This window comes from Protomyctophum bolini (genome assembly GCF_963924005.1).
Source record: "Protomyctophum bolini genome assembly, chromosome: 5".
Lineage (NCBI taxonomy): Eukaryota > Metazoa > Chordata > Actinopteri > Myctophiformes > Myctophidae > Protomyctophum > Protomyctophum bolini.
The window spans coordinates 47,474,393-47,499,385 of record NC_137866.1 but is presented as its reverse complement, the minus strand read 5'-3'; the positions used below and the strand labels follow the sequence as shown (position 1 = coordinate 47,499,385).

At 45.3% G+C, this 24,993-nt stretch overlaps 1 protein-coding gene across 1 annotated transcript in view; it reads right to left on the bottom strand.

Annotated features, from left to right (window-relative positions):
- Positions 1-7,487: 7,487 nt before the first annotated feature.
- Positions 7,488-24,993, bottom strand: part of LOC308315165 (uncharacterized protein) — a gene marked incomplete at its 5' end in the record, with an annotated part of 30,730 nt that continues 13,224 nt past the window's right edge. The window contains 15 exons of the mRNA XM_080763005.1: positions 7,488-8,725; positions 9,486-9,581; positions 9,937-10,280; positions 11,149-11,701; positions 12,247-12,355; positions 12,874-13,013; positions 13,607-13,826; positions 14,640-14,711; positions 15,146-15,198; positions 15,394-15,492; positions 16,393-16,673; positions 16,912-17,352; positions 17,796-18,300; positions 18,438-18,509; positions 23,081-23,239. Coding sequence (XP_080619131.1) covers positions 8,564-8,725; positions 9,486-9,581; positions 9,937-10,280; positions 11,149-11,701; positions 12,247-12,355; positions 12,874-13,013; positions 13,607-13,826; positions 14,640-14,711; positions 15,146-15,198; positions 15,394-15,492; positions 16,393-16,673; positions 16,912-17,352; positions 17,796-18,300; positions 18,438-18,509; positions 23,081-23,239 — 3,306 coding nt within the window. The 3' untranslated portion in view covers positions 7,488-8,563. The remainder of the gene's footprint in view (positions 8,726-9,485; positions 9,582-9,936; positions 10,281-11,148; positions 11,702-12,246; positions 12,356-12,873; positions 13,014-13,606; positions 13,827-14,639; positions 14,712-15,145; positions 15,199-15,393; positions 15,493-16,392; positions 16,674-16,911; positions 17,353-17,795; positions 18,301-18,437; positions 18,510-23,080; positions 23,240-24,993) is intronic.

Here is a 24,993-nt window from a genome sequence, read left to right as displayed (position 1 = left end):
TAACAGTGACTAGTATGTAAGGAATGCCTGGTTCATGAGTTGCATTGTTACTTGCTAGTTGCTACAACATGATTTAAAGAACATTATTAAAATGTCAGTAAATTAAGTCATCCATCCAGTGTTTATGGTCACGTGAGGCAATGATGCTGAGGTGTTGTTGCATAAACACTCATTTTACTTTTACACAAGTATTAAAGTGAAATAACCGGCTGTAGAGCACCGAGTCGGTAACGATGGAAGTTGGAGAATAGATACATGCCCCATCCGGCTATGCAATACCCGTTGTACCCATCTGTCTGTGTCCCTTTTATGCCCATATATGGAGATTTCTGTATCCGTATCTGTGTCCCTTTATTCCTATATATGGAGTTCTGTGTCAGGCCCAAATTTGCCTGGCTAATAGTCTGGGTTATTAGCCAGGCTATGCCCAAATATCATAAAGTGTTGTGGTGTCAGAACAGGCCAGATCCATATATGGAGCCTGAGCAGGGGCCCTGTCCAGAGCCCGGGCAGAGGCCTTTTGTGGCGGTTCTGGACAACTGTGCAGTCCGACGACTCGACACCGGGCACTGCACTCCCTGTGGGGGTGTGGAACGCGTGTGTCAAATTTGAAGTCTGTGGGGCGAACGGTTCTCGTGGGGTGGGACGGATGCATAGCAAGTATCACAAAAGCTTCTCAGCCCCATAACCCCACCCCAACACAACGGTGGTCCCCATGTTGATCCCGAGTCACCGTGGTGGTGGTGGTCCCTCATTCACAACCAGTTGAAAACCCCTGTACTACAGCATCACACAAAAGTAGCATATCCACAAGCTATTTTTTTTTATTTGAATCCTGAAAAGTAAAACGTTTTGGACATATCCATCCCACATAAGGCTTAAGTGACATTGAACAGCATTTGTTACAGTCCCATTGCATTATGGGACATTTGTTACAGTCCTGTTGCATTGTGGGACAGTAGGTGTGACTGACCATAGACAACTCCCATCCTGCACATCACCTCTTCAATCTCCTCCCATCAGGCAGGAGATATTAGAAGTATGATCCGACCAGAGCTCAACATGTCGCTTCAGGGATAGCACTTACCCCGTAGCCATTAGACATCTGAACTCATAGTATATGCATATAGCACTTTAAAAAACTGGATGTAATTTCCTATGCTGCTGGTTTTTTTGTTTTTGTATTGTACTGTACTTCTTGTTTGTGTATCTATGGTTGTCTGTATATGTGTTGAGTATGAACCAAGACAAATTCCTATCAACTTGTTGACATGGCAAATAAATTATTGAATCTTGAATCTTGAATCTTGAAAGGTAGACACCTCCTTTGGCTCTGGAGCATTAATGCTCTCAAGTGAGAGTGTTGGCGCCATTGGTGCAAAAGAACGTAATGAAAGGAAGGGATGTGAGTCACTTGACTGGAGGCCGAGGATGTGCCATATAACGGCGCACTTCCGCCCTCCCCATTGTCGCTCTAATTAAGGCGTCCACCTCTCTGTCTGTGACTGACAAGCATCAGTTGGAAGAAAAAACAGCAAAAAACAATATCAGCATTCTACCACAAGGGGTCACCATTAAGTCACATATACTAGTAGTGTAGCCAAATACCCAGAATACACAAAAGTTTAATCTGCAACACAATGTTATACAATATGACATGCAGAGGTCGCTGCTCCATCTCTCTCTGAGTTAAGGAGTCCTTGGCCTGAAAAACATGGAAGACCCCTAGCTTACAGTATAGTGTCGCAGCGCAAAACGGACGCTGTGCCGTCAGTCCGTCACCCGTATGAGATTATGTCGCCATAAGAATCTTTAATGTTTTTTTTACAGCTGCTTCATTCCAAACTCACCCTCTCTCAACCATCTTCAAATTATGTATGTTATGCTCACAATTTTTTTTTTAATACATATAGAGTAGCGGCTAGGCAATTATTTTTGTACCCACATTTTGTCCCTAATTTAGTCGTTTTTATGCAAATTAATTCCTCCACACACACATTTCTGTGTTGTCAGTCACTGCTGTTGTATCCTACCGGATCACCGGCCAGTGAGGAGCCCCCATTGGAAGGATGTGGGCCTACTCCTCCCGCCCAACACTCCCTGCTGACAGGCTCCGCCCCCCTCCCAGCCCTTAGGATGTACCTGACCGATGTCACCCTTCCCGCCCGGCTTCCCTCCCCCCGAACACGTGCACAAATATGTGCACCGTAGGGGGTGCTTTAATACAGTCACCACGTAATGGGATACAGTTTAACCGTTAAACAGACAGTCATTGTAGAGAACAGACAGTCATTCCCACGGTTTCAGTCTCCTCGTCAGAAAGACTACGTTTCCCATGGTGTCAAGTCTCTCCTCGTCAGAAACACTACGTGTCCCATGGTGTCAAGTCTCTCCTCGTCAGAAACACTACATGTCCCATGGTGTCAAGTCTCTCCTCGTCAGAAAGACTACGTTTCTCACGGTGTCAGTCTCTCCTCGTCAGAAAGACTACGTTTCCCATGGTTTCAGTCTCCTGGTCAGTTGAGAAGGTGTTGGGTTCAGGTTGCTGGGTTGTACGTCCACGTGGGAGACGCCAGGAACGTCCTGTCCTGCCTGAACCAGACGCATAACCTCTGCAAAGGACAGCTGGTTGCCAGTGCTGACTGTAGAGGACTCTGATGAATGCCGGGTGGCTATAGAGGACTCTGATGAATGCTGGGTGGCTGTAGAGGACTCTGATGAATGCTGGGTGGCTGTAGAGGACTCTGATGAATGCCGGGTGGCTGTAGAGGACTCTGATGAATGCCGGGTGGCTGTAGAGGACTCTGATGAATGCCGGGTGGCTGTAGAGGGCTCTGGTGAATGCCGGGTGGCTGTAGAGGGCTCTGATGAATGCTGGGTGGCTGTAGAGGACTCTGATGAATGCCGGGTGGCTGTAGAGGGCTCTGATGAATGCCGGGTGGCTGTAGAGGGCTCTGGTGAATGCCGGGTGGCTGTAGAGGGCTCTGATGAATGCTGGGTGGCTGTAGAGGACTCTGATGAATGCCGGGTGGCTGTAGAGGACTCTAATGAATGCTGGGTGTCTGTAGAGGACTCTGATGAATGCCGGGTGGCTGTAGAGGGCTCTGGTGAATGCCGGGTGGCTGTAGAGGACTCTGATGAATGCTGGGTGGCTGTAGAGGACTCTAATGAATGCCGGGTGGCTGTAGAGGACTCTGATGAATGCCGGGTGGCTGTAGAGGACTCTGATGAATACTGGGTGGCTGTAGAGGACTCTGATGAATACTGGGTGGCTGTAGAGGACTTTAATGAATGCTGGGTGGCTGTAGAGGACTCTAATGAATGCCGGGTGGCTGTAGAGGACTCTGATGAATGCCGGGTGGCTGTAGAGGACTCTGATGAATACTGGGTGGCTGTAGAGGACTCTGATGAATGCCGGGTGGCTGTAGAGGGCTCTGATGAATGCTGGGTGGCTGTAGAGGACTCTGATGAATGCCGGGTGGCTGTAGAGGACTCTGATGAATGCCGGGTGGCTGTAGAGGACCCTGAGGACGGCAGGTGGACAGTGCAGGCTGTAAGGGACTGTTCAACGTCCACATGTCTCTGGGCACAGTGTGGTCGTGAAGGTGACAGGTGGCTCCCCGTTGTCCCCAGTGCTTCGGCAGTATGATCCACAGCAGAGGACCCTGAGCGCCAGAGTTTATAGCCCGTCAGGTCTATGGGCTCTATGAACCTGGGTGACAAACAGAACGATAGGAACCATTAGTCCATGTGTAGAACTGTAGTCCCAGGTATCCCTGTGTGGGATAGTATACTAGTGCTGCCAGAATTGGCCAAAAATGATATTCGAATACCGTATTCCTTTTAAAACATGCACCACATGTATTCGAACAAATGGATATGAATATTGCAGCCTAATATGCTGTAAAACGTTCTCTTTCTTCATCTATATGGTCCGGTCCTGTATGGCCCGCAGTTGAGTGCTGAGAAACGCGATCTCTATGAGTCTTGCGAGATCAAATTAATGATTTATAATTATCTTGATAGCCTAATTTTTGTATAACGTTTTAGTTTACGTGGCACAGAGTCTCGCCAGAACTCAAACAGCAATTTTATTGTTATTTTTTTAAATTCGAATCTTAATTTAAAATATTCGATTATTCTTTTTTTTACATTAGAATATTCATTCGAATATTATGGAATATTCGTTGGCAGCACTATATTATACTGTAGGTATACCTCCGCAACGCGACGAGCTGCTTCCTGTGAGGTTTAGGGAAGGTTTAGGGATAGTGTTATTAATGGTCTGACTAACAGGAGGTCGGTCCTGCGGGTACCGGGTAGGAGAATTGCCCAGTCAACACACTGCGCCACTAGGCGCGGAATGGTACACAAAATGGTCTCCTAAGTAGCAAGCAGATCTCATTCATGTCCTATGTTTACTGGTCTGCTGGGACAGAGAAAAGTAGATTTTGCCTCTGTGAAAAAAATTCTGTGTCAGAATGTTGGGATGATGATGTGGCTTGTGAAGAAGAATGGGTCCAATTATTGACCGTTTGGGGCTGAAGAATGGTTCAGTTGTTGTGTTCATGTTCACTTCTCCCATTGGAATGAATAGACAGACTCCAGCCTACAACTGGCCTCCTAAAGTGGCGACCATAGACATATATAGGCCTCTTCCGGCTCTTTTCCAGAGATTTCTAGCGGAAGCATGAGCGGCGTGCGTAATGGAAGTCCCGGAAAAGACTGCAGCGGCCAATGGGGCATCTATATTTTTTTATATCTATGGTGGCGACCACCTACGTGACGTAGGTGGTCGCCACCATAGATATAAAAAAATAAAACGTCACACAGATAGGCCTACAGGAAGTAAAAGCCAGTTGGGCTGTGTAGCTCGCGAGTCGCGACAGTTTTTTGTTTCCCACATTTACTTTTTAATTATTATTAACTTTTTCAAAAAACATTCAGAAAATAAATAAATAAAACTATCTATGCTGTCTGTGAGTGGGGTGACTGGCTGGCTCACAGGCGCACCTGCAACACATTGTGTCAATTAAATGAAGGACAGGTGCTGTGTATTAAGAGACCTAATGTGCTGTTCTGTTCTCTGTCCAGACAGAGCCACACGAAACTCCACCTGTGGGTCCTAGAAATGTAAAAAAGGACTAGATAATAACAAATCGAACACATACTGACTGTACCTGTTATAGAAGAATATCTTCATCTGCAACAGTTTGTCAGTATCGGCATCAATGTTGGACCTCTGAAGAGACACCAGCCCATCCACAAACACCCTGTTCCCCTCGAAATCAAACGACTCAAACTTCTGGTACACATTGTCCACTTCTAATGACTCAAACCTTCTAAAAACCCCGTCCGTTTCTCTACCGTCATGATCCGGCTCAGACATCATCACAAAGATCCTCTGAACTCGTCTTGAACTGTGGAATGTTCTCATAAGCACAGGGTAATGGGGAGGAGGAATATTAGTATTAGTAACCTTTGATTTGAGGGAAGCTGCGCGGATTGTTTACAATCAACAAATCTAAACAAGAGGGTGGGTGTATGTCTGTAGTAGAGACGGAAAGGTTCACATTTCGAGTGTAGCGCCACATGTGGATATTAGTATTATTATAGTTATAGTTCATTATAGTACATCATTTTTAAGTGTTTTTTATTCATACATTATTATAGTAGGCCTACCCTATAAATACAATGATGCGCAGGGAAAGTGGGACACTAATATAATATAATATGATAGAATAATAAACGTTGTCTGTCTGTCTGTCTGTCTACAGGTATACTATAACACGTGGATGCAGTGTTTAGACTAGAGAAACGTGTAGGGATCGACATCAATATGTCCGCATCATCAATATGTCCGCACAAACCAAAAACTAAGTACTGCACCCGACAAATGTGTCCCGTACATCTTAGTTAATGGCCTTGTCTTTGGCAAAGTTTTAGAGCATGATAACGTCATAATGTTTTCATCATAAAACCCAATTAATGACTTAATCTGCAGGTTTTCTTCAGAATATGTATAGACTGATTTACTATGACACTAAACGATGGCACACTTGTCCACTGGTTATTTCCAAGTACCCCGCGGCCATATCTCTGAGAGTGTATAGTCAGTGTACGGGTCCATTTGGTTCCATTTGAACACTCATATCGTTACAGACCTGTAATGGTGTGTGTGTGTGTGTGTGTGTGTGTGTGTGTGGGGGGGGGGGGGGTAAAGTAGTAAAGAGAGCCTACTGTCAGCTGTCCAGCAGTCCAAATATTCTTAAAGGACCACTTCACCACTTTTCAACCTATCTTCATATAATAGGTCCTCACTAATAATCATGATAAAATGGTGCAATTATTTTCTACTCGGTCTGTGTCTCATAGGAGGGCTGTGGGCAGTTTAGAAACCGTCTTCCAGTGACATCATCATTAGGCAGATTTGTTTTTAAACAAGATTTTTTTACAAAAATGTTTAGATTTTCATTATCGTGAGAACGATGGCTTCCATTTTCGCATTGCAACTTTCCAGGACTAGAAAGCCTGCAGTTTCTATTAGCTTGTATTCCCCATTGATGATGGTCACTGGAAGACGGTTTCTGAACCGTCTCCTATGAGACACAGACAGAGTAGAAAATTTCTTCATGATTATTAGTGAGGACTTATTATATGAAGATAGGTTGAAAAGTGGTGAAGTGGTCCTTTAAATACATTTTCAGAAGGGCCTGAGGCCTACCATTGCGTGGCACATCTATGCACGGAATGTCTACGTTCACAGGCTTCATTTTGGGAAACCGGGCCATGTCTTTTGAATTAAATTCTATTCGGCTTTAGTCATATTTTAGTCATCTGAAAAGTTGGAGTTTTAGTCTAGTTTTAGTCGACTACAATCCACAGTTGATTTTAAACATGTTTGCCGATCTACAAGCTCATGCAATGCGTCACGTAGCGGCGTTGTAGATCTGCAATTTTCAGAGCACAACCAAACATAAAATGTCTTTTCGTTCTCCTGAATCTTTCTTTTCCACTATAGTGCCTCCTTAACATTTTAATCTAGTTCTTATTTGTTGACAAAATTGTTGACATTGTTTCGTCATAGTTTTAGTTGACGAGCTAAACACTGGTGCTGCAGGCTAATTAAGGTGACAGAGCCTTTCTGTCTGTAGCTCCCAGACTCTGGAATGCCCTTCCTCAGGTTTGGAGAGCTGCAGCTCTGACTCTGACGTAAAAACACAATGCTGTGTTAGTGGAATGTCTTTGATTTTCTCTGTGTACCGTGTCTGCCGTTTCGTTTGCCATTGTACAGAATGTGTCATTGTTGTTTTTAATTATTTCATTTCTTCTTGCTTTGTTCATATTTCTGCACTCTGTGAGAACTCTCTGTGAGAACTGCTATACAAATAAAATGTACTTACTTGCTTGCCTGTCTGCAAGTTAAAAAAAAACCTAAACATTTCATTTACAATAATACATGTTTATTCAATGAGAAGTCGTTCACTACAAAATATCACATCAATTATATACATTTATTTTGTATTGACAATAAGCATAAACATCGGTTGTCAATCGTTCCAATTGACAATGGAGCATGGTGATGCAAAATATTAAGCCTATTATTTGTACTCGCATAAAGAAAAGTGCAGATCTACAAGCTATCAACACGTGGCAATGTGACACACTGTCAGCTTGTAGATCTGTTCTTGTTAAGCAAAGTGCCTTCTTGGTACATACATGAGGGCATGGGTCTGTGGGTCAAAAGTCATCATAGGGATATAACTTGAACGGTAACTACTATAACCTTTTAAAAGAATAAGTAATTAGTAACTTACAGCATTACTCCTCCTGAGTAAAGGTTACATGGACAACACTGATTAGCCAGTAGCCACTTAATCTCTCTAATCGTAAAGGAGCACTTCGCCCATTTCCAACCTGTCTTCATATAATTGGTCTTCACTATTGCTCATTATAACATGGTACCATTTTTGTCTACTCACTCGAGGCCTCTTTTCCACTGTGGTTCAACCGGTTCAGTTATTTTTTCGCCTAATATTGAACCAGTTCAGACTGAGTGTTTTACACAGAAAATGAATTGGTGCGGAACCAATCAAAGTTGGTTCGGAACTGGAACCCAAAAATGGCTGCCGGTTTCCCTGAAAGCACCAAGGACTGTCTAAAGAGGACGGGAAGGAAGGAAAGGAACATGCGCAGTTGAGACCAAGGAAGCTGAACGAGGAAGTGTCGGCTGCATAAAGCCCACTGCGCATGTTTCTTTCCTTCCATGGAGCACCATGTGAGCAACATGGCGGCGCCCTTACGGTCTTCGCGTCCCGTCCTCTTTAGACAGTCCTTGGAAAGGTTCCAAATAGGTTCCTAAAACGGAAGAAGCAGTTCTAGAACCAAAGTTCTTTTGGTGGAAAAGCGGGGCCAGGCTGTGTGTCAGATGCAGGACTGTGGAAAGTTTTGGCTAATGTGCCGGGCCATAAAATAAATGCTGGGGTTCATTCAAGTATACTGTATCACCGCGAGAACTCCAATTCTAAATTCCATTCCAGTCTCTTTTCGGAATCCCTTGGGATCAGTTTTCCACATCACTGCAGGAGTCGTTGGTCCCAGTGAGCGAGGTTGCAACTCTGTGACGCTGGGGGGGTTTGCAGGCTTGTTGTCTCGGAGCGCCTCGAGACGGACGAGCGAAGCAGAAGCTCAACGTTCTGCTGGAGCTGCTCTCATCGCTGCCACCCTGCACAGAGACACACCGTCCCATTTAAACATGAATAGCACAAAGGTTCTCTTCGTTTCACTGATACATTATCATAATCACCATGCAATGGAGCCAGTATGGACATTTCCTACATACTGCCTATACCGCGAGTATGCGGAAACATTGTGAACCAATACAACAACGTCTCTTTATGTTTACTTATGTGTGCTGGTTGAGTTTAGGCCCGGTTAGGTTTGTGGTCTGATTTAGGGTTAGTAATATAGGGTTAGTAGTCGGAAACAACGTGCCAAACGTGACGTGGGACAACGTCAATATGTATAAATGTCCATACTGGCTCCATTGCATGGCCTTGATAAGAACATACTGGTGATTTAGCTCTGGTCCATAGCTCTAATGCCATGCATTTAGAGCTATGTTACTCTCAACTTCCGCCACTCGCATGAATGCAGACCAGCCTCTCGTCTTTAGCGTGAATACAAATAATGTTTTTGCTACTCACCAAAACAAAGGCGGGTTGTGTCATTAGAAAGCCTACTTTCCTTAGTGGAGGCACTCTGAGCCCCACCACCACACGTATAAACGTGTGGTGCTTTTGGTGAGTAGCAAAAACGTTATTTTTATTCACGCTAAAGACGAGAGGCTGGTCTGCATTCGAGCTATGGACCAGAGCTACTGGTGATTATGGGTTGATACCATTCAAATCCGCTATGTGGACACTGGACAGTAACATTTACCCAGTATGGAACATGTGTGGCTGCATGCATTGCATTCCACGTACCTCTGCTGTACCTCCGCTGGCGGAGCTGTGGTTCCTGGTGACGGTTCCTCTGGTGGCGGTGTGGTTCTGGTGCTGCCCGTTGGCTCTGTCCTCCCTCTAGGGTCGGCACACAATCATTAACATAATCGTCTAAATTGCAATTATTTGAGATAATCGCAATTATTATGTCATAATCATTTCTATGTTGAAAAATGTTCATTCATTAAAAAAAAAAAGGTCAGGTCAGGTCAGATCTACAAGCTGTGTAAGCTATTTCGACATTTTGTTTTACCCTTTTTAAAGTATAACATTTATAAAAATGCTAGTTTTTGGTATATTTCAGTTTTTTTGCCCTGTGCCCTTTTTTTTTAATTACAAAGCCTTAAAAGCAAACAGAAAAAAACACAATGAAATGGTTAATCCCAACTATCTGTGTTGTTAATGGTGAACTTCAACAGCCCCGCCCACACACCTCCTTCTGCTTCATGAACCTCTGGTTGTCGTCGCGGTGCAACGTGGCCGCCTGGCCACCGGGGGGCGGCGCCCGGCTCGGCGCTCTCTCCAGGTGTCTGCTCTTGGACCCCTGGGCGGCGGCGGCGGGCGGCGGCCCACCACCGGGGGGTTTGTCCGCCGCTCTGCCGCTGACCCGGCGCAGGAACTCCGTCACCAGGCCGTAGCGGGCGGCCGCCGCTTTACTGGGGGGCTTGGTGGCGTCGGTCCGGCCCCCGCCCCCCGTCCAGTTCCCGCCGTCGCTCTTTGGCGCGCCGCCGCCGTTGTTGTCGTCGTTGTTGTTGTGTCCTCCTCCACCGCCTAGGCCTGTGTCACCGAAAACCGCCATTTTAGGCATTTAGAAGATTAGCATATTTGTCGCTGACCGGCAGAAACCAGCTAACTCCATTTTTCAGGTTTTTGATTTTTTTTTCACAGGGCAATTGTGTCGTGAGCTTAATGTGGATGGACTATTTTGAATATTAATTTCATAAAAAGGTGGTTTTGGACATAAAATATTTTCACCGACAGCGACAATATTACCAGTATAACAGTATAACTTAAAGGAATACTACAAAAAATAATATAAATGACAATAAACCTATTATTATTAATAAACTATATATTATTTGTTTTTGTCGCATTCCTAAAGCCAATAATTCAATATTTGCAGTAGCCGCTGCGTTAGGAAACCAATCACTGATGAGCTTATTGATGATCCACGGTCAAAGATAATGTTTTAAATATGGTTTTGCTCTTGTTAAGATTGGTCTCACACTTCGATCAGTCAAATATTGGATTATTGGCTAAATTATTTGCTCCATGAATTCAAGGCTTAATGTTTTGAGTGAAGTGTTTCTTTAAATATACAAAAGAATTGACCGGTACCAATAATTAAAAATCACACCCGTGTGAACTGGGGACATGGCGGTTGCCATCCGGCTGTTCTACCGCCCACTCTACCCCCGAGTCACTGCCGTCCATGGTTACACTTGGTTGCATGCTGAAAATAGCCGACATACTATTTTCAGCATGCAAACAAGCATAACATGACTTGTCTTTTAGTTCTACTGGATCTCTTCTCCACTTGTCCCTCCTAACATTTTACTCTAGTTTTTACTCTAGCATATTTGTCTTAGTTTTAGTCATCATAGCTTAAGTTCATATGTCTTGTGGATGGAATCACCACTGCTACCTGATCTGTTGTTGGCGGTGGACGAGGAGGAGGAGGTCCATGATGGCGTCACGCCGTTGCTCCACGAGCCTCGCTCTCTGGACGCTGCCACGGCTGTCACTGGCGAGCCGGCTAGCAAGGAGGTGCTGAAGTAGGTGGAGGAGGAGGAAGCCGAGTGTCTCCTGTAGAGTTTGGGGGAGGAGGAGGAGGTGGAGGAGGAGGAGGAGGGTTTGGGTCTCTCTGTCCTCCCGGCGGCCTGCCTCTCCAGAGAGGAGGAGGAGGAAGAGGGTTTGGCCAGCCTCTCCAGAGAGGAGGAGGAGGAGGGTTTGGCCAGCCTCTCCAGAGAGGAGGAGGAGGAGGAAGAGGGTTTGGCCAGCCTCTCCAGAGAGGAGGAGGAGGAGGGTTTGGCCAGCCTCTCCAGAGAGGAGGAGGAAGAGGGTTTGGCCAGCCTCTCCAGAGAGGAGGAGGGTTTGGCCAGCCTCTCCAGAGAGGAGGTGGAGCGAGCAGAGAGCAGTGGTCCTCGAGCAGGGCTGCTCCTCCTCTGAGAGACGTCCGTCTGCAGACCGACACTCACCTATACAGGGATGGATGGATGGATGGTCAGCCGTGTTGATTCTGACAGCAAATGTTGCTTTATAGGCGGCAGTCATTACACTTCGGCGTTCCGTAGTCGCCTACACACGGTATAGGCAGTATGTGGGAATGCCCATATTGCCTCCATTGCATGGTCTTGATCTTAGAGTATATATGAATAGAGACGGCACCCGAGTTCTCCTCTCGTCCACTTGCATTAAGTTGCTCAAAAGCGCATGAGGCGATTTCCCTCCTCCTTCCGGGTATAGGAACAGAGTGCATTCTGGGATGGATTTGCCCCAAACACATGAACGCGCTGGCCGTTGACTATCATTGCACGCGTTCACGTATGAAACATTCGTTCACGGGTCATGGGCCCAATAACATGAACGTGCTTCAATGATAGTCAACGGGCTCGAGCTGCAATGACAAATTATGTCCATTTCGCCTCAGGGTGATATTCATATACTCTATAAGGTCTTGATAAGAACATATTGGTGATTAGCGCTTATCGGTTGATAACATTCGGAGCGGTTGCTGACTCACCATCTGCGGCTGCATCATGTGAGTCTGGGTGGCTGAGCAGGACACATCCAGACCTCTGGCTCTCCTCCTCTCCAGTGAAGCAGAATGAACTGGCTGCCTCAGGCCAGGACTGGCACAACAAACAAGAATGTATAACACTGTATATTAAGGCTGGGTCTATAAGTCACATTTATAATGGATTATACTGCATTTATATGTGCCTATAAGGTTTATAATGTGTGTTATGTATAATAATAATAATAATGCATACATGCAATTATAATGCATTATAGACAAAAGCCTGTTTATTTCAAATATGTCAACACTTTTGAAAGCAATTACAATTGATATCAAACTAAAATATAGCAAAAAAAAAAAAAATAATAATAGAGAAAGTAATTTAAACATATCCGAAAAGATAGGAGTAAGATGAAGTAATACTTAATAAACTTACTTACTTAAATTATTGTTGAAGAGAATGTAAAATAATTTCTACTTTGATCAACGTTTGCCTGTTATCTCTCCTTATGGCACCACATCAATACAGCGTGGAATTGTGGGAAAAGGTTGGTTTTGGGTCAAATGGTGGTCTGTGGCTCAAATGGCGAACAGATAATGGAACTCTATATGCTTTAATGGACCTGATACCTGAAGCCGGCTGTGATCTCCTTCATGTCGTCGCTCAGGTTGGAGGACAGGCCCAGACAGAGGGCTGACAGGGAGCTGGCGGGCGTGCACCACGAGGCCGAGGCGCTGGTCACAGAGGGGGCGGGGCTGATGTTCCTCAGCTGAACAATCGCAGGGACAATTGGCTCCGTTTGCAAAGCGTTCATTTTCGTCGACTACAATTCTATCGTCGACTACCTTTTTTTTCACTGACGAAAACAACATCAAAACTAAATGAAGACTAAAACTGTGACTAAATATAATTGACAATTTTCGTCAACAAATAAAAACTAGACTTGAACTAAACAAGTCGTTTTGCGACCTTGTCGGCTATATTTTGTTAATTTTTCTGAGCTTTTTTTTAATCCCACCCCTGATTATCCATAACAATTATCATGAAAAATACGAAACTACAATTTACAATTCAGGCCTTTAGCAGACGCTCTTAATCCAGAGCGATTTGCAGCGAGCAAGAACACAAATGCATAGAAATACTCATCTAGGAAGTAAAAAACAAGAATCTGTCTACATAAAAATGTGAAATTTTCTAGCCTTTTGCATACGCCTGCAAACTAAACTAAACTAAAACCAAACTAAACTACAGCAAAACCCGCATTGTGAACTAATCAAAACCAAAACGTGGACATTTTAAACCAACCGAGTCAAAAAAATGTAAAGTAATTGCAAAAAAAGAACAGTACTAAATAATAATAACCTTGTTGTGTAAATGAGCGGTGTGGACGCGGCGTGCGGACGGCGGGCTGTAGTAGACCCGGGCGGCGGTGCTCTCCGGGGCCGTGTGGCTCCTGACCTCCTGCAGCTGCTCAAAGTCCAGCTCGGGGAAGTGGAGCGCCATGACGGGGTGGTCCCACGTCCTCACCCGTTCCTCCCGGTCTGCCTGGGCAGCCTCCTGGCTCACATACACCCAGTTCTTCCTGTTGGGACAGACAGACAGACACACAGCAGCGCTGTTGTGTTGATGTCGTAGACTCTGGGACTACGGTGACAGATATTCGCTGACGATAAACTATGAAAAGTAAATAATAACTGAGGTATGATACTAAGACTAAATATATTGACAATTTCGTCAATGGATAAAAAACTATATGTTAGAGGGACTAGTGCAGAAGAGATCCAGTAGAACTAAAGGCTCATACATAGTCTGGATTTTCGGTGGTTAGGTGACCACCGAACTACAACATATCTCTGTTTTTACTCACCACCGCTCAACGTTATTTCAGCTCCGGTGGTCAGCTCACCACCGAAAATCCAGACTTTAGAGTAATTTTTAAGATCTGCTATTTTCTGCACGCAACCAAGTGTAAAATCAGGCATTACAACCGACGCTCGCCAAAATATATGTCGACTCAGTCGACTCGACTAACTGAAACATTCCAGATGACTAAAATATAGCAACATATCTTTTTCTGAATACTGACATTTATAAATTCAGCCTCAGGTCTTAACCCATTCAGACCGGGAACCCCTTTTGGTGTTAGCATCATGTTATGCTTTAGCTATTGAAAAATAGCAGATCTACAAGCTCATAGCGCGCCACCGAGTGGCGCGCTACGAGCTTGTAGGTCTGCTATTTTTGAAAAATCGAAGAACGACTGACATTTTTTAGAATCTGATCTCAGGTCAGAATGGGTTCATCAGACCAGTGTGTGTCCAGTGGAAACCTCGTATGAATCTGATCTCAGGTCAGAATGGGTTAAAGGATTATGTAAAAAAAGGAAAAGTAGTACTTCTTGGCCCACAGGTTGGACCCATATGGAGCGTATAGCCGACTGCGTCTTTTCCCTTTGGAGTTGAAACACCTGTGAACATAAATAAGAGATACAGTATAGGCGTAACACCTGTGGATATGAAAGAGGCCCTAAAGTAGTATCCACTATTTTAAAACAGCAGCTCTACAAGCTCACAATCGGCAACGCAAAGTGTTTGACAAATCTTGCATGACGCTGCTCATTGGCACAAACTATTTTCAGATGGCCAAATTAATCATTTATTAAAGGTAGGGTACATGATTGTCTTTGGTTAAAATAAGTGTAATCTTCTGATAGTAATCATTGCTATAGAGTGCTCAGTAACAGGGGTCTCCATGTCTCTCTGTCTCTTTATTAAACAGAGAAATGCATTTTCAGGTCAGGATACCAATTCTATCCAATGGGGGACAGAGAACTCAGACGGGATACAGACTGGCAACAGCTGGTAGGAGATTTGTGTGTGCAAAATGAGGAGTAAAACTGACCTGTCGGCTTCAGAGTGTTTCCCCTCGTCAAAGATTATTGTGTTGACGGCACACTGTCCATGAAAAACAAAACACAACATCATTTATTCGGTGAAAAGACAACATACTAATGACTTCATACTTGGAACTTGGAAATGATTATGGTTGAAATGCTAGAATAAATAACGGGCCTTGATGTGAAAAGGGTTCAAAACCACTGCCCTATAGCCTGAACAAATATATACGACATAGTAATAATTGTTCCGTACCTCTGTCGTTGTGCTCTGAGGAGGCTTAGCGTCGTTGGTCATGTCAGCTCCTAGTTCTTCTAACAGGCTCCGGAGTACACGCCTGGTTTTATCTCTGTTCTGGATTCAAATAGATAATCCACTGCTTTATCCTTGTGTCAAAATGTTGGATTCTTTTTTTTTGCTGCTGTGTCGCTAAATGAATATTTTTGGGGATTTTTCAACAGTGAGTTCATTGCGATCCGCTACTAGATTACCAGTTTTTTACAGTTTGGCTCAGCACCAAATAACAGAGGATGTGTGTTACTCTGTGTGCTCTTCATGTGGCCATAGGACATTCACTCCACTCTCAAAACAACATTAATACAAATAAAATAATCTGTCCAAAACAGAAACCAAAACGCATCCTGAAGCTAAAATATGGATAAATAATACAATAAGGACTTATAAAAGGACTTACAATCTTGGGCACATAGACACACACATTACAACCACAGTCTGATACTGTTGTGCTGGGAGCTGACCAGTACAACCACAGTCTGATACTGTTGTACTGGGAGCTGACCAGTACAACCACAGTCTGATACTGTTGTACTGGGAGCTGACCAGTACAACCACAGTCTGATACTGTTGTACTGGGAGCTGACCAGTACAACCACAGTCTGATACTGTTGTACTGGGAGCTGACCAGTACAACAAGTAGTTGGCAACTGAGCAGTTCCACTGGAGCAGTTGGGTGTTCAGTGCCTTGCTCAAGGGCACTTCAGTGGTGTTTAACCCATTCTGGCCGGGGACCCCTTTTGGTGTTTTAAACATTATGTCATAATTTAGCTATTGCAAAATAGCAGATCTACAAGATCATAGCACGAGCACGGCACGAGCTTGTAGGTCTGCTATTTTTGAAAAATCGTCAGGATGTGGAAGACATTTCTTAGAATCTGATCCCAGGTCAGAATGGGTTAAGAACCAGTGCTTTTAATCTCATATGACACCGAAGCCGTACGTTGCTGTGTACTTTACCTCCTTGCCTTCCAGTCCGGATGCCTTGGTCTCACACCACTGATGGAGGACCCAGAGGATCTGGAAGGTGAGGCCCATCCTGGGCTCTGCTCTTATGTGGCCGTCGTGGACGAGGCTCCATTCAGACTGATGATGCTTTTCCCTTTCCTTCAGGTCCTCGGCGCTCGGCGGAGCTTCACCGGTGTCCGCCTCGCCCCGCGCGCCGTGGCCTCCGCCAGCAGGGGGCAGAATGTAAGAGTCCAGACTAGCACGTCCGTCCTTTTGAAGGGACATCCTCCCGCCTGTTGAAACCCCCGGGGGGAAAGTTTAAACCACAGTAACCATTATTGTATACTTTGGCTAATGGCTATTCACTCGATTCGATCATTATATGTCTTCTTCGGGGGTTAAATGATTCATTTACAAAAGACTGAGAGCTTTATTCCAGTGTGTGTACTATACAAACACCACACATTATGCTATACCTTTGCTGTCTTTGAAGATTCTCGACAAAGACAAAACGAACTAACTCAAACTCACCCGCTGTTAGCAGTTCCTCCGCCCTGCCACTGAAGTCCAACAGCATGGCTCGCAGAAGCTCCAGCGTGTCCTTCAAAGGCCCTCCGTGCGGAAACCCTGCAGCGCTCTGGGCCTCTTCAGCGGACGCGGAGAGAGCGTCGGACGAAGAAGACGACGAGCAGCGGAGGTGGTGGTGGTCGTTCAGGAGGACGTGGATGGCCGAGCTGACGACGCAGGAATGACCTCTGAGAGCCAGGAGGGTCTCGTCGTAGTGGCTCGCCGTCGTTCCCCCGCCCCTGGCGGCGGCGGTGCTCTCCCGTCTGTCGGCGACGTCGGCCCCGTCGTCGTCCCGGCTGTCTGCGGGGTCTCTCTCCCCGCCCACCGGCCCCTCGCGGGTCATCTGGCACACGGCGGCGTCCAGCGTCTCTTCTTCTTCACTCTGGCTTGGTGAAGAACCTTCCTCTACAGGGATGTGGGACCGAGTGGAAATGAACACGCCACCATTATTGTGGGCAGAGATAATTTGCGATTAGCCCGTTTTAGACCCGACGTCGAAATAAACAAATTCTGAAAGAATATATATTCAAAGATTTGTGCCGCATTTTCACGATTAAAAACAAGATATAGCAGCCCTACAAGCTCGTATAGCGTGCCACTCGGTGGCGCGCTATGAGCTTGTAGATCTGCTATTTTTCAATAGCTAAAGTATAACATAATGCTTAGTTAAAACACCAAAAGGGGTTCCCGCCCAGAATGGGTTTAACAATATTATTGCGATAATCAATATTTGCTTAAAACTGAAAAACGGCACTTTTGTTAACCACCCCGAAACCCCCAGCATCTATATATCCGATTATTGTGAGTGTTTTTTTTTATCATTATAAACGTTATCGTCCCATCCTCACCTTCCTCCACTCTCTGCGCCTCCTCCTCCTCCTCGCGCTGCAGCGTCTTCACGCCATGTCCCCTGTCCTCTGTCTCCCTCCGCTGGGCGAAGGGGGACAGGTCTCCCTCCACCTCCACCTCCTCATCCTCGCCTCCTCCTCCTCCTCCTCCTCCTCCTCCTCTCTGGCGCTCGTCGCTCACCTCGGCCCTCAGGCCGCGGTTCTCCACCTCCAGCTCCACGATGCGCCGGCTCAGCAGCGTGGCCTCCTCCTCCACCAGACGCAGGTGAACCTTGACCTCGGCCTCCCTGGCCAGGGCGGAGCTGGCGGCTCTGCCCCCGCCCCCCCCGCCGCCGCCGCCGCCAGGCGCGTGGGCGTGGTCCACGTCTCCGTAGGCGGAGCGGTAGCGCGCCAGCTCCTCGCGCATGCCCTCGCTCTCCGCCACCAGCCGGGCCAGCTTCTTGCACATCAGCGCCAGCTCCTCCTTGGCGAAGTGGAGCTGGCACTTGAGGTCGGCGCTGTCGTCCTTTTTTTTTGAGAAACGACAAACGATGCACATTTAAGACTATCGTTCCTTTTTGGTGTGTGTGCCAATAAAGAAATGGAAATGTGAGTACTTTGTCCGCCATTTGTTTAATATTTGGATGTGCTTTCTCGCTTTACCTCCATGTGTTGAGACAGCCTCCTCTCAGCCTTACTGTTTGGTGACCTGACTCCTCTCCTCTTCAGAGAACTCTGTGGGTTTCAAACAATGCACATGGTTATCTATCAGCCGTACGTAATGAATAGCTCTTCATCAACATTAATCCATTTTGGACTGAGGTCGATTAAAAAAAAAGGCTTCTAAATCCTAAAACTTTTTTCTGAAAAAGCATGTTTCTATGTCAGCGGTGCTCAACCTTTTTTCACGTCAAGGACCCCCAGAATTACCTCTATTGGGCCGCGGACCCACGTCCCACAGAAGCTAATATTTTAGTTAAAAATGTTCTCTCTGAAATATATATTCAATGATTTGCGCCACATTTTCACGACTTTAAAAAAAATAGCAGACCTACAAGCTCGCAGCTACGAGCTTGTAGATCTGCTATTTTTCAATAGCTATAGTAGAACAGAATGCTTGAACCAACCACCAAAAGGGGTTCCCGCCCAAAACGGGTTGACCACTTGAACCATAGCATCCAGCAAAAATAGCCGACCTACAAGTTCACAACAACGTGTCGCTCTGCAACGCGCCGTGAGCAGGGTTTTTTGTCAGAATTCCATTTTCTACATACAAAATGAGTAGAAACACATACAGAGCTAGCCCTGAGTGACCATACAGGTATGTCACTCTACAGTAAATCCTAACACATCTCTGAAAATCATTTGGTGCTCAAACCTTTTCACCGCCCCAAAATTAAATGTATTTGGCCGACAGCGCCAAAAGGTCTCGTTCCAGGGACCCCCCCCTCCCCCCCAGAAGCAAAGATCTGAGTAAAAAATGTTGACTTAACCTGTAGATCTGCTATTTTTAAAGAATCTTGTGCAAATCTTTGAATACCCATATATATTTTTTAACCCATTTTGACCTGAGATCAGATTCTAAAAATGTCTTCTACATCCCGACAGTTTTCTAAAAAAGCGATTTTTCAAAAATAGCAGACCTACAAGCTCATAGCGCGCCACTCGGTAGCGCAGAATGGGTTAACTTCAAATATATATATATATGGGTATTCAAAGATTTACACAAGACTTTTCAAAAATAGCAGATCTACAAGCTTGCAGTGCAGCACAAATCTATTTGCATAATTTGTGCGATTAATTAAATCAATCAACTAAGTCTTCCCTGATGTAGGATCTGAAAGGAGATTAGTCAGAAATATCTCACCTCCTCTACAATACTATACTATACTAATTAGCTTATGTTATGAGTCTGAGCATGAGAGGAATGTCCGTGTGTGTGTGTGTGTGTGTGTGTGTGTGTGTGTGTGTGTGTGTGTGTGTGTGTCCGTGCACGTGCACGTGGCCATTGTCTAGTCACTAGACTCTAGTGGACGTAGACACATGGCGGGAGGTCACACTGTTTTAAATAGACATCAGAGGAATGCTCTCTCTAGTCAAGGTCTGGAAGTGAGCAGTCATGCTAACATAAACACCCAAAGACTTTCATTCCTGTATGCGCAGCTGTTCACTAAAACCACAGCAAACCCACTCGCTGATTCCACTTGGGCAACACTGTATCATGGCAACACTTACCATCACACGCACGCACGCATGCACGCATACATGGTCGCGCGCGCACGCACGCACGCACTCGTGATGTGATGACATGAAAACTTTGTTTTAAATAGCCGTGGACAACTGAGTCTAAATAACACAACATCTATTTCCCAAATGCTACTATTCTTGTGGGGACATTTAGCCATCACAAGTATAGTAATTCAACACACACACACACACACACACACACACAATGCAGACACAGTGAAAGTCTTTAAACGGTTGGGTTTCGTTGTCCTGTCTTGTGTGCTCAAGTATCAATATCAGCTGTCTCAAGCAGCCACAGTCAGTCAGACAGCGAAGCACTGAATCCTGGACTCAGCCGCAGACTATAGATTCAACATCAGAGCTCCTATCATTGACCATTTTGGTAATTAGCGGACGCTTTTATCAAAAGCGTCTGAATTAGCAGAGTAAACGTGAACTCAATAATAAACAGGGTAAATATTCACATACTGTATAAAGTGTAGAGAGAGCACTGTAGATCCAGAAAACACTAGTATACCATGGTAAACTATGAACCTAACATCTGTCTAAACAACATGCTATATCTAAATGATATTATTAATATTTCTGGAATTAATCCCAAGTAACCCAGATATATCTGCATTAGTAAACTAGCATTAGGAACCGTTGAGTGAAGTGCTAGGGTGTATGAAGAGGTGACACATTGTGAATGCAATTAGTTTCAAACTGGCGGCATTTGATAATCAATCAATTATTAATATAGTCATTCACTCAGTGATGGTTGCAGCCTGTAGGTTAAATCACTCATGAATTCAGTGATGGATGTAGCCTGTAGGTTAATTCACTCATGAATTCAGTGATGGATGTAGCCTGTAGGTTAATTCACTCATGAATTCAGTGATGGATGTAGCCTGTAGGTTAATTCACTCATTAATTCAGTGATGGATGTAGCCTGTAGGTTAAATCACTCATGAATTCAGTGATGGATGTAGCCTGTAGGTTAAATTCACTAATGAATTCAGTGATGGATGTAGGTCAGTGTGTCATTCTGAACACCACAATACATGCTGATCCACATTTAGCCTGGTTGCGACAACAACAAAAAGGGGGAATCTATTTTTGTAACCGCGCGCGCACGCACACACACACACACACACACACACACACACACACACACACACACACACACACACACACACACACACACTCTAGTCTACAGTATGTATCTCTCTCTCTCGTTTCATTCTCTCTGTCCTGTGGAGAATGCCAGCTGTGCCTTCAGAGTTCACACCCCCCCCCCCCCCACACACACACTAGTGCAGCGGTCAGCTGCAGGCCCATGGTGGCTGGTATATATATGGTGGCAGGCAGTAGAGCAGGGTCATCATGTGTCAGGTAACATGGGAGTGACAGGGACATGGTGGGGGACAGCTGGGTGGCGCATGCGGTGGGGCAGCTGCATGGCTGCATGGGGGGGGGGGGCATGCCATTCTTTTGAGGGGCACAAGGCCAAACGGAGGGGCAACGACGGCCACATGGCCCTTTGTTTGTGGTCTCCCTGAGATTCCTGCCCTGCAACATGCCCGGGGTAAAGTACCGTGGAGAGGTTTTACCCCGTTTAGGCCCAACGTCGAGAAAAGAAAAAAAAAAGTCTTCTAAATCATGACAGTTTTCTGAGAAACCTCATGTTTCCATATCAGTGGTTCTCAATATTTCACGTCAACTGGCCACCGACCCCCCCATCTGAAAATATGTCGTTCCAGGGACACCCCCAGAAGCAAAGATTTGAGTTGTGAAAAATGTTGGCTGTGAAAGAATATATATATATTCAAAGATTTGCACCGCATTTTCACGATTTTAAAAACAAATAGCAGACCTGCCGAGTGCCGCGCTATGAGCTTGTAGAGCTGTTATTTTTTATATTTGCTAAAGTGTAGCATAATGTTAAAACACCAAAAGGGGTTCCCGCCCAGAATGGATTAATTCACCACGGTATACATATCCGGTCTGGCCAAACGCTTTGGTCATGTTCAGGGAAAGGGAAGCTGGGTGGGGAGGGTGATTTTTGTCTATGCACATCCTCTCAGGAATACAACAGCAGTGATAAGCAGAGGGAGGAATGAACTGACATAAGGACTACATTGGGAGAAAAGAAGGGGTAGACACTCAGGTGTCAACGTCAAGGGTGCATTTATCTATAGGGCCTTTATCCAAGGCGCTGCGCATAGATTGTGCATTACGTTCACCCGTTCACTCACACATTCATACACCGATGGCAGAGCAAAGTAGGGATTCGGGGGTTTCTTCTTGCTCAAAGACACTTCAACACTAACGCTGGGGGAGGCCGGGATCAAACCGGGAACCTCTGCTTGCCTCTGTCAAGACATAATGGTTTTAGGGAGTTACAGTACACTAAAATGCTATAGGCCTACTAGGGCTGTGAATCTTTGGCTGTCCCACCATTCCATTCCATTCTTGGGGTCACGATTCGATTCGAAATCGACGTTTTTATTTATTTATTCAAAAGCTATTTTTTTTTCCAGATTCAAAAGCATTTTCTATTCAAAATGATTCTCGATTCAACACATAGGATTTCATCACAATCTATACTCCAGTCTTGAACTGAAGTGACTTGAAAATGACTGAAGACATGATGTTTACTGTGATTAGGGTGAGCTTACATTTCATAGCACAGACACCATGTAGTGAAAACTCCTGTAACTGTAACCAGAAAAAATAACATTTTTTTCTATTTATTATGAATCGATTTTGAATCGACCCCTAAAGGCTCATACATACTCGCCTTTTTGGTGATAGGTTATCGCCGTTTTAGGTGATAAGCTATCACCTAAAACGATAAGAGTTGAGGCCATCATACTCGCGGTGATGTCCTTAAGGATTGACCCCGCCTACCTGTGTGGTTTACCCAACTTCTAGACCAATCAGTGAACGGGGGGGTGATAGTAAAAACACAGAGAGGTGGGTCTGTGATATAGCTGGTCATCAGCGCGACTGACGTAACGCTGTGGTTTTCCAACCCTTTAAACTGGAGTATGTATTATGAGCCTTAAGGCCTTCACCTCTCTGCTTTTGTCCATCTCGGCCTGTAGGACCATCTTGGACACGGCCAGCTCCTCCATCTTCTCCCTCAGAGCTTCGTTCTCCTCCTCCAGCTTGGATGTCTTCTTCTGCACGGCCTCCAGCTCGGCGTGCACGCGCACAGACACACACTTTGCAACCTGGGAGAGAGAAGTCAACGGCAGGTCATTTATAGCATCTCACACATCTCTACCCAGTCCGGTCTCTCAATGGGTATACCGGATTCAATAAGCGACTTACGCTCATATTTTGATCGTGCCAGTATTTTCCCCCGACAAATATGTTGGGTGTGGGGATTCATCTTTTATTATTTATTATATGTCATATTATTGCTTATACTTTAATGTCACTGGGCACAGATGCACCTCCATTGTGTCCTGGTATTCATTTATAATAATGTAGCGTACTCTATATTGATCACATGAACGCAACACGCAATAGCCATACATAAACAGTAAATGGTGCATTTATATATAGCGCCTTTATCCAAGGCGCTTTATTTACATAGATTCTACATTACATTCACACACACATTCATACACAGATGGCGGCAGAAACCATGCAAGGCAACAACCAGCATAATTCAGGAGCAATTATTAGGGGTTCAGTGTCTTGCTCAAGGACACTTGGACACTAACTCTGGGGGGAGCCCATAGGGTTCGAGCATCCGGCCACTCTACCGCTGATCCACCGCCGCCGGTAATAAGTCTTACCCTTTCATGAGGAAACAGTGTACAGAATCTAGCTTTTTCCAAACAATGATTATTTTCCTAAAGACGGATTCAGTAATAAAGCTCTGGTCTGGTATATGGATGAATGGCTATGAATAGTGGCTATAGTAGTAGTACAGTATATCAAAAGGACAATTCTTTGGGGGTGCTTTCATGCCGTTATTGATAACATTTGTGTGGCGACAGACAGGAAACAGCGTGAGAGAGAGAGAGAGAGAGAGAGAGAGAGAGAGAGAGAGAGAGAGAGAGAGAGAGAGAGAGATGAAGCAAAGGTGGTCAGGAACGGGATTCGAGCCTATACAACGCAGTATAACCCATTCTCGGGGCGGGAACCCCTTTTGGTGTTTTAACTAAGCATTATGCAATACTTTAGCTATCGAAAAACAGCAGATCTACAAGCTCATATAGCGCGCCGCTCGCTTGTAGGTCTGCTATTTTTTTTTGAAAAATGGTGAAAATGCGGCACAAATCTTTGAATATATAATATTCTTTCAGAAGGCCAGTAGTGGCCATGCTATAGGCCAGCGGTCCCGGGGGGCCAGAGCAGAGCGGGGGGACGGGTGTCCACCCATGATGCAGGCCCACCCAGATGGGACAGCTGGGTGGGCCTGATCCACGAAAACGTTGGGATTCCACTGGGCGTGGTGGCATGGTGGCACCACCATGGGGCAGACCGCAGCTGATCGCTGCCACTCTCCACATGCCCGGGATTCCATCCACCACATGCCTTTCACATGCATCCCCTGCATGAAGCAGCAGGAGCGCCCCCTGCAGGGCTATTTTTAGCGCGATGCCAACTCGTATAGAAAGCGGCCCAAATAGAAGGAGAAAAAAAAAAAAAAGTCATATTGACATCGTCCATTGGTCATTAGCCCATTCTGACCTGAGATCAGATTCTAAAAATGTCTTCTAAATCCTGACGCTTTTCTGAAAAAGCTGTGTTTCTATGTCAGTCGTGTCAAAATAGCAGATCTACAAAGCTCGTAGCGCGCCACCCGAGCTTGTAGATCTGCTATTTTTCAATAGCTAAAGCATAACATGGGTTAAAAAATGGGTTAAAATCAGTTAGAACGTATTTGTCATGCATACAGAGTACAAGCAGCGACATGTCGGTGGAAATGTTCCGTGGAGACATAACAATGCGACATAACGAAGAAGATAAT